This window comes from Charadrius vociferus, unplaced genomic scaffold (genome assembly GCF_000708025.1).
Source record: "Charadrius vociferus isolate BGI_N301 unplaced genomic scaffold, ASM70802v2 scaffold684, whole genome shotgun sequence".
NCBI lineage: Eukaryota > Metazoa > Chordata > Aves > Charadriiformes > Charadriidae > Charadrius > Charadrius vociferus.
The window spans coordinates 1-17,142 of record NW_009648144.1 but is presented as its reverse complement, the minus strand read 5'-3'; the positions used below and the strand labels follow the sequence as shown (position 1 = coordinate 17,142).

Sequence of the window (17,142 nt, the reverse complement as noted above, 5' to 3'; positions counted from 1 at the left end):
AGAGAAACTCCTCTGCTATCCCAAGTGGGGGCTGTGCCTTCCCTGCAGACTGCTTTGCCGCCTGCCCAGCAGAGACGCTTGCTGTGCAGCTGGGACAATGCCCTGAGCTGCGGTTAGTGAAGCCGTGCGGAGTGCCCGGGGCTTGTTCTGTACTGTTCCCAGTGCTGTGAGCTCTGCAGCCCCACAATGCTGTGAAGAGGAGCCAGCTGGCTTAAAAATCTCTGCTCCTTGTGTGTGGGCTCTTCACTGATCTCCATCCTCCACCAGTAGTAATGTTTGTGCGAGATTTGCTTTTGACTTTGGTTGCTCTCACAAGGCGAGGAACCCACCTGCAGGCAGGGGAAGTTGCGATAGTAGTAGATGATAGCTGTTTGGTTTCTCCCTGGTAGGTGAAATCAGGTTCAACTAAGTGGTTGGTGGTGCCAGATCTGAACAAGTTGTGCTATATTAGAAGGGTGAATGCTGATAAAACCTGTGGGTTGGAAACGAAAATGTGGTTTTATGCCCCAGAGAGCTGTTGAGGTTAGTAAGTTTCACCAGCATGTCCTGCACTTCAAAACCAAGTCATCGCTTTCTTTTGTGTCTAATCTTTTAGCTACAAGCAATAAAAAAACCCCACCTGATCTGTAGTTCAGAGTACTGAGGCAAAACCAGTGCCTCGAACTAGGTTCGTGCATGCAAGAAAATGGAGTATCATGACACAATCTTGCCTATTTGCGTGCTTTCTAGGGAAAAGGAAATTTGCTGGTAGCAAAACATACTTTGATTGCATTGGAGCTTTTCTTTGTGTCTTCTTGAAAATCTAAAATACCCAGTTCATAAAGTTTTAAAAATTATTGTTTTCAAGTTATCCAAGTATCAGGTGCAGTATAAGAGGCAGTTCAGATTTGTGAAATGTGAAGAACTGTAACACTTTTTCCACTGCAGTTCATGGGAGCTTTACCACTGTAGGAGCAGGGTTAAGCTGTGAACTGTGGGCTTCTGTAGATAATTTGACCGTAGGTGGTTGGCTCTGGATCCCAAAAGGTTTACCAAACATTGGAAGCTGTGTAAAATTAAGACCTTTGTTCCATCCAGGTGTGCTGAGCATTTGTGGGAATGCATTCTTCTTCTCTTTCAGCTGCACCAGTTCTGGTGTTCGTCTGGTGCTGTGGCCAGGTGATCAAAGGAGCTGAATCAACAGAAGGGGAATGATTGTGTGCCAGGTTAAGTCCTGGACTGTTTCAGTGCATGCTCAGGCCAGTGCCAGGGGAAGAGAAGGGTGGCAGAGGGGTGTACGTGGCCAGGGACCATGCAATCACTTGTTCTTGCAGCCACTGGGGGGTTCATTGCCTTCCCTGTGCCGTCAGACCTCACCCTTGAGCCTCAGAGCTGTTTCTGCTTCAAAATTATTTTTGCTTCATCTTTCCTTCTCCTCCCTGGCTCCCACTCAAGGCAAAAAGCTCAAAAGCAGCAGAGAGACCTGCTTTCAGTGACTCTGCTGGCTGCTGACTCGCTCACCTGCCCCAAAGACTTGTGGGGCTCATTTTTTTGGCTCAGGGCTACTGTTATTAGGTGGGGTTACTTTATAGCACTTCTTTGTGTCTTCTTTCCGAGATTCATTACTGCTACAACAAACACTGTTTTCTGTGAGGTTCATGCTTAATGCTGGCTGAGGACCTACAAGATGAATCAAAATGTAAAGCTCACAGGTATGATAATGTTGTTAGCGTAACTATCTAATTACTCTTGGTTTGCATTTCTGTTCCCCCCACACACATGCTTTTTTTTTTTCTTTAGCATATCTTAACAATATTTATTCATAGTAAGAAAATTTTGTCAAATGGAATGGGTACTGTTTGAAGGATTGTTAGGAAGCCTGTCTAATCTGCAAAATAAACCTTTAGCTGGTTGAGTTGGAAAAACTTTTTGTTTGCCCTCTTAAGAAAGGGTTCCCCATGCATCAGACACTTCTGAGAATTAGTCAGTGCGTGAAAGAAAGAGATGTGTTGAACAAGTGCAGTGTGTCTGCAGCAAAATATAAACATCTCTAAAAACATGCTTAATGACCACCCATGCTGCTAGTTTGCTTGCAGGATGGTGCCTGTCTGACTGGAAATGATTTTAATCATAAATGTATTCACACAGCCTTCATATTTGTTCTGATAAACACCCTCCTGAATAGATAACTAGAAATTGTTGCTTCAGCTTTCCCCAAAAGCAGCTTTGTTACCATGTCCTCTAAGAAAAGGTGGATGGAGTTATCCAGGTTTCAGATCATTGGACCTGTCTTTGTATCATAGTTGTATTTTAATCTCTTTTGTGATATGGAACATTTAAACATCCTTGGCAGAGAATCCACTTGTCTGGTGTTCCTCAAGATAGCATGCAAAAACCTTTTATGAATTTGTGTTTATGTGTTTGTTTTGATCAGCAAGGTAAGTCGAGCTTCAAATTTTGGCAGCCTTTTTCAATACACAGCAGAATGTTATTGCATCCATAGTCAAGATTAGTAGAGGCTTGGTTAGAATACATATTGTATCTTTTGTTGGCTGGGTCATTTTGGAAATGTGCTCTGTGTGCGGGTGCATCATCTATCTATGGTATGGAGAGGGCAGATTTTTAACTACACAAAAATGCAGGTGGAAAGTTGCTTTGAAGAGTAAGTTAGTGTGCTATCCCTAGCGTGACTTGTGTGTGAGTAGGAGAGTGCATCTAATATGCAAGATCTTGTCCTGCCCTGAGCTGGTTAAGCATGTATGGGTGAAGTGAGGACAAGATGGTAGGTTTTGGTCTGATTTTGTCCTGCCTGTTGTTTTCAAACTAACCCTTCATGTATGTGCAGTTTTGTGATCTTCATTGCATTCAAGTGGCATAAGCTTGTGCAGTTGACAAGAAAAAACAAAATTAAAACTAAATATTTGTGTTAAAATACAGTATTAAATGGGAAGTAGTTGTAAATGTGGACTTTTTTTTTAGCGTGAACGGGTGACCTTCTCTGCTGATAGTTGCAGTGGCAAAGCTCTTATTAGAAAACAAAGAAAACTGACAACACAAGAAGGGCCTGGAACTCGTAATTGGCTTTTCTTATCCTTGCTGCACTGCTACTCGGGTTTTCTTGGCACTAATAATTTAGTCTGAAATTGGGCAAAAAGCAGTGTCTGGCATACTTCAGCTACACGCATACATTGCAAATCCATTTTGATTAGGAGATACCAGGCAGCATATGAAGCGCACGCATGCTGTAGCTGTTCTTCACCTATGCTGCCTGGGTGTCTACAGGCACCAGTTTCACCTGACATGAAGGAGACGGAGAAGCACAGGGCTTGTTTGTGCACAGGATGTCAGAGGGGCACGTCTAAATGGGCTGTGACAGCAGAGGCATGAAAATAAGCAGAAATAAGCAGTCGGGTGGAAATTACTGAGATGAGAAGGAATAGAAAGGTCTGCAACACCTTAATGCTTGCCTGAAAGGCAGCCCATATCCGTTCCAGTTAATATCTGCTTCCAGACCTCCTGTCCTCATCTTTGCACAATCTATACACTGTTACTGCCTCTGGCCTTGTTTGAGCCCATGCATCTCAGCAGTGCCACTCGGTACTTCTGAAATAATGCATGGCCACCTCTCTCTTGGAGACAATTTTTTTGACAGCCTGCTTGAAACTATTCTGCCACAGCCACCTGATGAGGCAAGCTATTTCAAAAACAGGGAGAAAGCTTGAGCCCCCAACATCTACACATGAGCGCTGTACGGTCCTTCAGCTCTGTTTGGCACATGCAGCAGAGCGGGATAAAAGTATGTGCTGTAATTTTTAATGGAATACCTTTTAAAAAAAGAAGCAACCTTAGAAGCTCTTCAACCTCATCACTAAAAAACCCACTGCTTATTCCTTGTAGTATCTATGGCAAAACATTATTTTTAAAAAGATGCCCAGTTTTTTAGTTTCCCAGCTTTGGCCAGTGTTGACTGGGTTGTGCCAGAGAGGAGAAAGCCGGGCATTTGCAAGGATCCTTTCAACGTCTCTCTCGTTTTCCCCTTTCCTCTCTAACCATCACATTGAGACCGAGGAGCAGACTGCTTGTCCCTCCTGCTGTGGCACTCTATCGGATGTAACTGTCAGCAGGGAAGGAGGGTTTATGCTGTCCCTTTCTTCTGTTACTCTCTGGTTGGGGCACCTCACTGCTGCTGGTTGACGGCTGGGTGTCTGGCCCACATATTGTCATGGCCAGTGGGGCATCTCATTTGTGTACCAGGTTCTCAAGCAGTTTAGTCAGGCTTTGGGTGATTCTTATTATCTTGATTTCCTCGTTCATCTCGCTTTAGCATGTCTAACAGAGCTGTGCAAGGCTGGGGGCATGAGCAGAGCTTTGTGCTCATGAAAGCATGTGATTTTTTTGGAATTGCTCATGAACAGAGGACTTGGAGGTATTTCTGAGTTTCATCACACAGTTACTATGCAGCTTGAATTGAACGCCTGTGCAGATTTTAAATTGTTTTCTAAATTAAGAGCTCCCTCTCTTCTTTTGCGGGTATGTGCACCTGTGCATTTTTGCAAGCCTGTTGTAATAAAGGCAGACTAGTTCCTCATATAACTTCTAGGGCTTCTTATGTTTGTGTAGATGCTTGAAATTATATTGGCCCCAATCCTGAAGTCCTTTTCGGGTGAGGATCGAAGTAGTACTTAATCCTTCAGTGGCTGGGTTTTTTGACTTCTAATGGGCAAGGGTAAATCCCATCGCATAGTCAGATTAGTAGAGTGTGTGCTACCCTAGTATGTATGGGGAGAGAATGACATAAAAGCTTTCACAGCCAAATTTCTAGTAGGTGCTTTAACTGTTAATTCCACTTCTTTTCACCTCCTTTAGCATAAGAAAAGATGCTTTTCATGTGATTGAATGCGCTATAGTTCAGGAGATGAACATTTAACTTCCCCTGAGGAAGCATGATTCTATAGAGCAAAGCAAAATGCTCTTTATCTGGTCAGCTGCAGTAAGTTATCACGTAGATGGTAATTCCTGCAGATCTTTGAGTTGTTTATGCTCTGATAAAGTGAAAGCATTAATGTCTTTATTATTCTGGTAAAGAAACTGCGTTAAAATTTATCACCCAAGCATGTGGTATTTATATATATTTTTGCTTTCTGTAACCATACATCAGCTTTCTGAATACATTATTATGTTGTGCTGTGTGCATGTAAGTGAGCAGAAAGGGAGTTGAAGTGAGCAGAAAGGGAGTTGCTGGAATCTGTAGGAATTCATCAGTTAATCTCTCTGAAGTAACTTCCTCAACTGCATTTTCCTAGGAGGAAAATGAGTATAGCAGGGCTGCCTGAAATGACTCTGAATTGCCTGTCCTTCCCCACTTCATTATCTGGGCAATGCACTTGCATTATCAGAGGTTTCTGAAGTGGTGTACCTACAGTAGATGTTAAATGAAAGCGCACAACATCTTTGTCAAAAAAAACCTGGATCAAAATAAAACTACTCCCCCAAACAACTCTCCCTTTTTTATTTAAGCTTCCACGGGTAAAGATTTCTTCTTGTCTGAGGTCATTAGTAATGAGCAAAAAGGAAGTGGGTGATACTGTGCAACTACCAAGGCGGGGAGACAGTGGATGTGGGATTTAGGTCACGCTGGTCTGAGCTGTTAGGTTGAAGTTATGTTGAATGAAAAGGTTTGAGTGAAGTCCTTTTCAGACAACTTCAGTTATACCTAACAGTACTTCAGCCATATTGCCTTGTAGCACTGTCTTAACCTTGAGGTGACAGGTCTTTGCAAAAACATTACTTGGCCTTCATGATCCAGTTGTGCAGGTCGGTGAATTGGAAAAATGTATGTAGTGCAAAAATTGTAAAAAGGAGAGAATGTGGCAGTGTCTCACCATTTTAAGAACATGTTGCTTATTCTTTAGTGAATGAGAGAGGCTCGTATTAATGGTAGTCTCTGCATTTTTCTGTAGTCAAAATTTATTTAATGGCTTTGACTTTGTTTATCTAGCTTTTTGTTCCAAAAACCTTAAAACCAAACTTATCCTTGACATTGTGAAATGTCTGTTAGGCCAATTAAGTCTGTGAATCCTAATCAAAAAGATACTTGAAAAAAAGTCTTTGTGACCTTTTTAAACCTTTCTCTTTGCTTTTTTTTTTTTTTTTTTTTGCTTGCAAGTAAGGAAGTCATCTATTAAATTAGCCTTGCAAAACTTCCTATGGAAATTCATCAGTCCAGATTCTGCTCCCATCATATGTTATTGTTCAAACATAATTTTAAATTTGCCCCTTAAATTATTGGTCATGTAACAGGCATGAACCATGTTACAGTTTGTGTCTAGTTGTTCCCTTGGATTTTTGTGGATGAACACTGCAAATTACAAAGGTGGTAGTTTCTTTAGCCTGCTGTCTTAAAGTAGTTTTCTGTCTTTCTGAACAAGATTTCTTTCCAAGTTACATCCATTTATTTAGCCTCTCCAGAGTCTGTGAGCCTGCATCATTAGAGGAACCGGACTGGAGTCTTGTGTCAGATGTGAGTACCTGCTTGGAGCTGGACATGTGCAGCTGGCTCTGGTGGTGCCTTCTGCTAGATGAGATGGTAAATGGAGAAGCATGCTGCCCTGCAGACCTTTTTGGAGGCTGTGAGATCACTGGGAGTTGTGCCTTCACTTGAGCAAAACCACACTTTTTGGAACATAAATTAGTTTATTGCTGAGGGGGGTGCCTGTTATTGAAGTTCAGCATCAGTTTGCGTGGGAATGTTGGCATTAAAAAGCAAAACGAAAACAAAAACCCAGGGACTGAATGGTTCTGGATGTCCTATGATTGCGCTTGGCCTTGGCCATCAAAACGTTTTGTGAGCGGCACTTGGAGGCATCTGCATCATTCCCAAACTGACAGTGAGTATGAACGTGGCATGAGGAAATCCTAGCTGCAGATTGTGCAGATGTCAGTGTCAGCCAGCAAATATGCACAGGGCTTAAATCGAGTTGTCTGTGGGGAGTATGATACACTGTTCCCTGTAAAGGCTGTAAAACTGCTAGCGGGGATAGACAGCAACATGTAATATTTGATCTTCTACGCCCACAGTCCTCAGCGGAGCTGATCTCGTTTCACGATTTCTTTGGCTTTATGGCTTTTTAACTCTTCTTTGATCAACATTGTATTTCTCCTTTTCCTGAAACTCTTCTTTTAAAACTGGCAAGGACCAGCCCTTGCTGCTGGGTGGCAGTTGTGGTTTAATGGTAGTTTAGAGGCTGAAATACAGCTGAGATGTGACTTGTAGAAAAAGAAAAAAGGGGGGGGTGCAAAACATTACTCAGGGTGCAGAAAACCCCAACTCCTTCAGGCGCTGGACACTTAACTCTGTGAAAGAGTCACTGCAGCTGGGACGGAGTGAAAGGGTGCATGCCCGCCCTCTCCAGGGCCAGCGGGCTTGGGGCACAGGGACTGTGACGGGCTGCAGTGGAAACTCATGGTAGAAATGACGGTTGCACACCTACCCAAGAGACAGGAGGGCTCCCTGGTGCAGTCAAATGGCCCTGACCGGTTTTGTTGTGGTTTTGGCTCTGAAAACAAATTTTCTGTTCATGTCCTGAACAGTCTGTGATTTTAATCTCTAGAGCAAACTTTTCACCATGTATTTGATATGGGTGTTGCAAGTCCATTTGTGGGCAGCAGTTTTGTTTGCCTATTGCACATTTTCCTGCTGGTGAAAGTGTCATTCAGTTTTTCAGTCTTAGGGTGCTGCAGGATGGCAGAACAGAGACCAAAGATGCCTGAAAACGCGTCCTCTTCAGGGAGAGTCTCTAGCAGGGGCATGGGCTTCCTAGTGTGTCCTGAATTAGTGGCTGTGGGAATAAACTGCTAGGCAAAGCTGAAAGCAATCCTGACAAAAGCAAACCTTATGTTATATATTTCCATAGTGGCACGTATTTTGGGGACACTTGTGTCTTAAAAAAACCACCCCAAAATAGAGGTCCTTGTGCTGCCGATGCAGACTTCTGCAGTACTTGTGCAGTCGTGTGTTTGCTTTCCTTTACATTTTGTGCTGCGAAGAAGAAAGTGGTTTCTGCTAAGCCACCGGACCGGTAAAGAACAGCAGACTTACTGAACAGTGCCCTTCGGGGTTATGATAAATCCTCCTGACAATTGCACTATAAATACTCATTGTATGTAAACCTGTATCAATTTCAAAGCCTCTTCAGGCTTATCTGAAAGAACTTTAGAAAGGGGTGTGAGTTTGGCAAGGATAAGAGAGGTCCAAACTGGCTGTTGCAGATATTCTCAGGTTAATTGAATTCCACTTTTGTCATCAGTTATCACTTCATAAAACTTAAGTTTCTGGAATAGGAGAAGCAAACTGATTTTGATTTGTTGCAATCGATCCATTGTAGAGAGAGGTTTTTGAATACTTTGTCTAGGCAGGATCTTGATTCGTTATGTTTTGTGGGAATGTTTTTTACTGTGGTGCTCTCGTGGGATATCTCAGGAGCTTTCTGAAGTAATCTGCTGGTTGAACGCTGCTTTTCTGTACAGCAAGATGCAAATTTCTGTGCCTGCTGTTCACCACTGATTAGATTAAGAAGTAAATTAGGTGTTTGAGCTATCAAGTTAAGCTTGCTAGGAAGAAAAAGGGGAAAAGAGAGATTGCTTTTTGGCACCGTGAGTTATGAAGCTTCCCGATCTCTTGCTGTGTAGTAGAAGTTCCCTGCTGTTTGCTCTCCCTCTCCCCTCCTCCTGCCTGCTGTGGGGCTCTTCTGCAAGCAAGATCCCAGCCCCTTGCTTTCATTCGTGTAACTTATCTGGCCGTGCCTCAGCTTCTGTTTGTCTCGGGGTGAGTAAGGTCAGAAGCAGCTATCCATGCGTGATTTTCTGAAGAGAAGTCAAATCTTTGTCAAATGAGCGCTGCCTCGATGAGAGCCTTATGTAGACACAGACAAATGAGGTTGCAGGGAAAAGAGATTTCTCATCTCCTCTTGTCCCTCCAATGCAAATAGCGCAGCATATGGGAAACAGATGAGTGACCTTTCTGTGAGAGTGTGAAGGACAACACTTTTTGACTTTGTTAAAGTGTTTGCGTGCTTTGCTGTTTACCTTGATCTGGGGAAGATCCCTCTGATGGGGCACTGTAGCTCGCTACCCTCTTCCTTTAACACAAGGAATGTCTCCGTGGCCTTTCCCTTTCAGCAATTATGCCAATTGCTGAACATTTCCATTGAATCTCTTGTTTATAGGCAAGAAGCTGTTTTTGGATGCACTTTGCTCATTTTAACTACTCAGCCCTTTGATTGGTTTTCATTCCAATTTCCTTTAATAGGAATGGTTAGGAAAGGATGTGTAAACGGCATGTACTTTCAAAACACATGCCTTGCTAGTAGATAAGCCGATCTGTCGAAGTGAAGTGGTGTTCCCCACGGCCAGGTCAGTGTCTGGAAGCAGTGCAGATCCTGCTGCAGAGCATCCCCAGCACCTAGTGCTGCTGGGGGCGTGGGAAGGAGGGCACTGCTGCTGCATCCTCTCCCACCATGCACAGCCCAGGCATGGGGCAGGTGGCGTTCTGTCAGGGGGCATCGCCGCTCACCCTGGCTGTGCAGTTACCCTCGTCCCCATGTGCCTGGGGAGCAGGAGGTGTTCGCTGTGCTTGTCCCAGCCCCTCCCTTGCCCAGTCGTACCCACACTGCTGATGCGTGGTGTCGCACATGTGCAGGAGGGTGTCCTGCCAGGAGCCGCTAAGTGGTTTTGCTGATACATTAAAAGCAGATTTATGTGTTTGCACAAGCTGCAATGTCTGCTGTTTGTTATATAACTGGCAAATACCAGCATTGCTTTTGCTTTGTACTCTTCCCCAGAGCTTCATTGTGCCTGGGCTCAGGAGCCTGGTTGTAGGCGCTGCCATGGCTGTTGCCTGGTCCCCTTCAGGTGGTGGTGGTGGAGTGCCAGGGCACCAGCAAAGACCTGGCCTCCTTTCAGAGGTCTTCACCACACTTGCGCTGGGGAGTCCTGGCCTCTGCCAGGTGGGCATGTGGTGGTCACTGCCTGGGCTCCAGCGAAATGGGTGAGGGAGGTACAGGGGCAGTCCGTTGATCCAGGCCATCTGCAGAATTTTCCAGAAATCACAGTGCTGTGCCTACCCGGCGGTATGTTCAAGGTTTTATTCTGAACTGCGCAAGTTACAATTCTATTGCTTTTCTATTTCTTAATGTCAGTTGATATTCCCATGAGCTGGCATTCAAGGGTCTGGTACATGATTCCTCCACTTAAAACCACCTCTACTTTGCCCTCTCCAATTAGGGCTTTGTACTGGCTTCTTTTTCTGCTGAGTGCACATGGGTGCATAGAAGAACGTGAGCCATGAAACAAGAGGAATCCTGCCAGCTGAACGAGCACCACTGTTTAATGAGCTCTGTTTCACTTTCCTTCTTTCTGATCTTTCTTAGAATATATCTTCTACTAAGGACTTGAAAAGAACAGGCTTTGTAGAAGTGTATTATTAACTGGCCTTCCAATGGGGCTTTTAATTCTTACTAGTATTTCATTATTAATGGGCTTTCATGAATTTTATAGAACCGTTGGTAAGCAAATGTTTGATGAGTGCATCTGTGTCTCATGTCAATTGGTAAAAACAAAACAAACTCATGCTGCTCCCATCTTTTTTATTGTAGCAAACCTTCCCCAGTGATGTCCACTCCATTGAAGAAATTTTGAAGGTAGGTTCTCTTAAATAATCAATCTCTGTGGTTGCTTACATTTTGCATGCATTAAAGTAGCATGCGGGGAAATGTCGCCGTGTTTCTGTTCTGTCAGCAGATGTTTTAGTCACTAAAACTGTGTAATGCAGTCCACGAGCAAGACTGACAAGTCATCTGAAACAGCCAGAGCTGCTCCTTTGTCAAGTCAGGGGGTTGCCATTACTGAGCTTGTTTCCTCTAAAGGGGCTGGACATGCTGCCTGCTGTCCATGCTGCCAGACCCAGCATCACGGCCCTGAACAGGAGCACGCACCTTCATCCATCCCACCCGCCTGTGCAGTGCATTGCTGCTGCACTGTTTCTCCTTTGCTGTAACAATATCCATTCGCACAAAGTTAAGCCAGCTCTGATGCAAAACTTGCCTCCATAACTTTGTGTTAGGATTGGCTCTGTGAGCAGTGTGCAGGCTTCCAGTAGCTGGCTCTGAGTACATGTCACCCATTCACTGTGCACGGTGTGAAAATGCACTGTGACCTTTAATAAAGCTCTTTAATAAAAAACAGTTTAATAAAGTAAAAAATGGCTGGTTGTTCTGATACCGAGAAGACAGTTCCTTAATGTCAAATGCTATTCTGAGACACTGAAGTCCTAACAGGTGTTTGGTTTCTGTGATTTGCTTCCCTCACTATTGCTTCAGGTTGCAAGATCCTGATGCCTTTATTGTTCTCGAGAAGCTCTTGTTGGGGCAGTGTTTTAACTGAAAGGTAATTGTGCACAGGTGCTCACTAGCTGGTTGGTATTGCAGCACAAGTACTCCTCCTGGAAATACTGCATCATTTTGTTTCACAAGACATCCTGTTTTCCTGCCTTGTTAGCAACGCATAACACCATTTTTGTAGCAACCACAGGGAAGCATGCACAAATGCATGAAGAGGTGTAGTACAAGTGTATTGAGGAATTGATCATCTATTGAAAGATTGGACAGCTAGTCAGTGAAGTGAGCAATGAACTGAGCAGTGGGAGGGGAGAAAAGAGAAGGCAAGGGTGGTAACAGTGCAATCAAATGGTCACTCAGGTTAGTTGTAGGCTGCTTCCAAGTTTTGCACAGAAACCCCTGCAGATTGCTCTAATCCCTACTTATAGAGCCAAAGGTAACAATGTGGTTTCATTCCCTATATATCTTTGCATTTCATGTTATTCCTAATAAGGAAACTAGGGACACTCCTAAACTTTCATATTTGTGCCTTGTTGAAAAAATGGCACTTGTAAATTATGACACAGTAGAGACTTTCACACTTCAGTCTATTTCATGCCAAAAGTACAAAAATGTACTTTGTACTGACATGTTTCTCATACATTTTTTTTTTAAGCCCCTGAGCAAATTGCGTGTGGTGGATGCTTATCATGAGATGTGTTCAGCATGAACATAATTCCTAACTTTCACCTGGTAGTGATGGTGGGTGAGAGTGAGGGCAAGGGAACAGGGCAGGAGAATTCCTAAAGACATAGCACATCGGGCAGTGTCTTTCTTTGGTTTTGAAACCACATCCCAGAGCTCTGCATCAAAGATGTCTTGGTCAGTCGGAGTAAAAGCCAATGGTTCAGACAGAATAGTGTGGGGAATGGCTGGCAGTCAGCGCTCTCTGGCTGACCTCCTCACATTATGAAAAGCCTTTCAGAGTGTTGTTGCTGTAAGGGGTTATAAGAACTTCCGTAATAGGAAAGTCCTGTGCTTTGAAAAACCCCAGAACTACTCATACAGGTTTTATTTACTTTTCCCTTTATTAACTGTGATAGTTCTAAGGCTGAGGCCTAATCCTGCAAATACAGTAAGTACTTAACTCTCTACGAGCTTCACTGAGATTGCTATTACTTGGGCAATGCAAGTATGCTTGCAGAAAAGGAGCAAGTCCTCACCATGGTCTGGCTGCTGAAACCAAAGGAGAGCTTCTTGCTGTGGTACCATCTCTCAGCTTTATGATCGGGTCAATAAGGACTTTATTGGAAGATCCGTATGAATCTCTTAAGCGTAAAACCTTACCTGTGTGTGTCAGTGAAAATACTGTAAGCCGCTTCTCTCAATCTCTTTCCAGGAAATGACCCACTCATGGCCACCTCCCCTGACAGCTATTCATACGCCTAGTACAGCAGAGCCTTCCAAATTTCCGTTCCCAACAAAGGTAAAGCACCCTCTTTTTGCCAGGGTTTTTGATAAATTAGAAGAGCTCTTTCCGGCTCTTGCATGTGTTTTCATCTGATTTTGTCCCTCTTTCATAGATAAAGGCTGGTAGGAGAGATTATCTTTAGAAGTCGTCAGATAAATTAAAGCACAATGGATCTTGCGTTGTGTAACAGCTGCTTGCAATGCATCATTTTACTGAGAATTAGATCAGATTCTGCTTCTGAGTAATTGTTTTTGAGTGGGCTATATGGTAGCATAATTGTCTTTCCTCTTTTATTTTTTTAAGCAAGATTTGTATTTTTAGAGTTGAAAGATGTTTGAGCCAGAACGGGGGTGAATGAATAATATTTCAATGACTTCTACATTTGTTATAATTGTCGCCTTCAAATCTGACTGCTTTTCAGAAACATTTTAAGCATCTTATCTCTGTTGCCGCACAAAAAACATTTTATCTTTATTGCCAAGAAAAATACTTGCTGACTGTATTAAACAGAAGTGTTTGGCAGCTCTTATAAATTTTTTTTAATATTTCTTCAAAAATGCACATACTGCTGATGTGCTAGCAATGGATTTTTGGTGGCAGTAGCACGTATCATTTTTCTGTCCATCTTAAGCTATGTCAGGCCAGCTTAGACTATTGGACACTTCAAAGTCATACTTTGAAAAGTTAGTCAAAGTATTTATTACAGTATGTAACACATGGAAAACAAATCACCAATATGCTATTAAGAGAGAGCTGATTTATTTTATTCTTAATTTGCACTTTGTCCTTTCTTTCTAGGAATCACAGCATGTTGGATCTGTAGCACAGAATCAGAGTAAGTAGAAATCCAAAGAAAATACACTTAACGTGTGTATTGACACATAGTTGCGTGGTGTGTGTTACACGTTGAGGTGAACATCAAATGTTTACATTGATTAAGGAGCACATTTTCCTGTGCTTTGCTGAACAGTGATGAATTTAGAAAATGCTTAAGAAATTGTAGACATTCATTACCTGGAAATTAAGGCAGCAGTTCAACAGAGAACAAGCAGTATTTCGTTAGGAAACCCTCTTTGGAGTGATGAATAATCTTAATGGAAAACAATTACATCCTGGAAGAAACTGACTTTCTAATCTGATGCTCAGAGACCATAGGATAAAATACTTACTTTAGTGTGAGGCAAATAAAATCAACTGATTCATTTTTGATTTACAGAACAGTATGATGCACCTTCAAAAACGTTGCCTATTTCTCAGCCGAGAACATCGTAAGTAACCAGACTCAGTTCCCATCTATACTGTGCAGTTATTTAAATGATCCTGGAATGAATAACAATTTGGTTAACTTGATGGTTCTGAAGATTAAGGCTTTATCAGTCTGATTTTTCTCAGAAAATTTCAATGCAGGGAATTTTCACCAACAGAAACATTACCGTTTCATGATTATAATGACTGCTAAAAACAAAACAAAGCTGAAAAAAAGAAACCCAACCATTAATGTACCAGATTTAAGGTTTTTTTTCTTTTAATGTTATTTAATATTATGTAGCTGTGGCTACATAATATCTTGTCACACTTAGTGCTATTCAAACTACTAATAATGTATTAAACTGACATAAATTATAAGGGGTACAAAATGAATCTGATCTATTCTGCATATCGTTTTGAAGCCTGTGAGGGCTAGTAAAGCTACAGCTACCAAAACTGTGAAAACTAGGGGTGAAATTTTAAAGCAATTGTATGATATAACTTTCTGCAATTATGCAAGGAAAAGTTTTCTAAAAAGTGTTGTCTTAATTTTGTTTTTATTTTAAAAAGCAAACAAACAAGCAAACCCTTAAACTTTTACTTTCTAAAAACCTCAATTTATATTCTAGTAATGTTAGCTTGCTGCAAAGTGGGGTGAAGATGAAATTTCTAGAGCTTTTTTAAATAGTATTTATATATTTCTACTTTTCTTTATCTATTTATTCTTTTCTTTATCATGTTATGTTTTCTTTCAGAAGAAAGCTTAGAATTTGAGTCTCAGTGTAAGATGTTTATGCATAATCACTGCAAAAGTTTTACAAGGCTAGGAAGGAGTGTCAACTAATAAATGAATCAGTCCAATAGAAAATTTTAAGTTGGTGGATAAAATAACTTGGTATTGTCCTTGTAGGTGGTTATCTATTAATTAGGTTAATAATTATCTAGGTTAATTACAGAAATTGCTTGAAAGTAGTTTTGTGTGGGCTGACATTAGTCTTTGAGGATTAACCTGGCCAAATTGGCAGCATTGATAGCCCTGGGTAACAAATAGAAATCTTTCCATGTCTGGAAAGCTAAGGGGTCCCTGGGCAAGGCAATTGCTGAACCATTAAATGCTTATCAGTTCATGTGATTTATAAAGATCTCATCTTACTCCATGATTACTCATGTTCCGTGGAAGGCTGCAAACTACAGACCACAAAGCTTACTCCGTTTGTTTTCCTTTTTCTTATCGCGAACAATTTAATTAAAAAATCCCAAAACTGAGCTAGTCACAACTAAGAGGAAGAGCATCTCTCCATCTTGGTTGAGATTGTAGAATTTTGCACTCAATCTCTGCAAGATCTGTAAAACAACCCTTTTTGTACTGTTCCAGCATCATGCAGAGGAGCCCGCCCTCACTGGGAGTGTGGAATAGTGTCTTGCTGAGCAATCAGCTACTCCCTTAATCCATTCTTTATTTTGCTCCTCCTTCTTCCACTCCAGCTTGCTGCTCCTGAACAATTTCTGGCAATTTTCACTACAGTAGTAAAAATACTAGTTTCAACTGCTCCAGGCTCTGCCTTCCTCCTCAGCTACCCTACAACCATCATCTTTATTTCAACTCTTCTCCGCTGCTTGTAAAAATCCTTCTAGTGCTTTAGTCAGTTTTCCAGGTGGCAGAGAGAGAAGAGGCTTTCACTGTAGACAAGAATCTGAAAATACTCCTTTCTTAGCCCAAAGGTCCAGAATTGTAAATTTGGCATGGTACATAGCTCTGTCCTTAGCCAACATCCCCTCTCTGCTCAGTGTCCTTCTGGGTACTTCAGAGCCAGCACTCATCTACACAGGGACATGCATACCCACAATCGACGAAGGCAGTTGAAGCAGGAAGAACAGGGTGGTTTAGGTTTACGTCCAGAATGGAATCAAGCAGGATTTGCCCAAGAACTTCATCTACATCTTCCCCTTGAACTGATGCATCCCTTCTTTTTTGTTTTGTTTTTGTTTTCATTTGCACAACAGGGCTTGTTTTCTTTGCTGTTCAATGCCCACGTGACTGTCTGAAAATTCAGCTGCCTAGAGTAGCTCGCGTTACAAAGTGTAGCTGGCTGAAAACAAACAGCGTTTGTGCTGGTTAATTAGAAGTTGAAATCCCAGTGCATCTGTGTGCCCAAATTAAGCATTCAGCTTTACAGAGCGTGCAAGGGTTTCCCAGATGGCTTTCATTCTTGAATAGAGCCCCGAAGTTAGCACCTGGCTGCGTTGGAATGGAAGTAGCCCTTCTTTTAAAAGGGTAGATGCCAAGCTCATTCTTGGTGATGCATCTTTAACCCGGCTGGCAGAGAGGGACCAGCCTGTGCTTTCAGTGAGGTTGTTTGGCAAGTGATATTAATTTTAGTGCTGCTTCTCGCTAAAAGAGCTCTTTTTAAATAGCTTTACAGGGAGATTGATGGTATGTATATAAGCTGCAAATGAACAGGTCCTGCAAATGAAAACTTGGCATCTATTAACTCCTGAGCTAATTAAAGCATTAAAATTATTAAAGCAGATTTATTTTCTTTAACTAGGCTGTTTAACAATTTGTTGAAACCTCATTTTGGGGAAACTGGCTTTGTCTGTCCTTGTAGAAGTATAACTAATTTAAAGTTTTAGTGTTCTTCCTTCCTTAATCCTAAATTGAACTTAAGTAGTTGCAATGTTCTTTTATCATGATTTGTTTTATTTACCAGCAGCTCAGGTGAAAAAGGCGGTCCTTTTTATTACAAACAGTTAAATCAGATTTAAAAGATCTAGATAGTGCATTATTCTCTTAACCTCTGAAGGAAATGCATGCGTAGTCCACAATTCTTAAAGCAAAACAAAAAAGTGAAAACATTTTCAGAACTTTTTAGCATCCCTGGAAGTTTGTTCATTATCGCCTTTGAGGGATTACTTTCCCTAGTGGGTTGGAAAATAAAGTAAAAAGAATTCATTGAGGTGCCAATAGACATTAGCCAAACTGCCCAGAAGTGTGGAGAGTGGCTGTATTGTTGCTACCCTTCTTTTTTTCCTATTTATGTTTCAGTGGACTAGCAGTGAGCTTGGGCTCTA

General features: G+C 42.0%; 1 protein-coding gene across 1 annotated transcript in view; it reads left to right on the top strand.

Moving 5' to 3' along the window:
• Positions 1 to 13,657, top strand: part of LOC104285474 (AF4/FMR2 family member 1-like) — a gene marked incomplete at its 3' end in the record, with an annotated part of 69,431 nt that extends 55,774 nt beyond the window's left edge. Inside the window, exons 4-6 of the mRNA XM_009883938.1 lie at positions 10,632 to 10,676; positions 12,751 to 12,837; positions 13,621 to 13,657. Coding sequence (XP_009882240.1) covers positions 10,632 to 10,676; positions 12,751 to 12,837; positions 13,621 to 13,657 — 169 coding nt within the window. The remainder of the gene's footprint in view (positions 1 to 10,631; positions 10,677 to 12,750; positions 12,838 to 13,620) is intronic.
• Between the last annotated feature and the right edge of the window lie 3,485 nt (positions 13,658 to 17,142).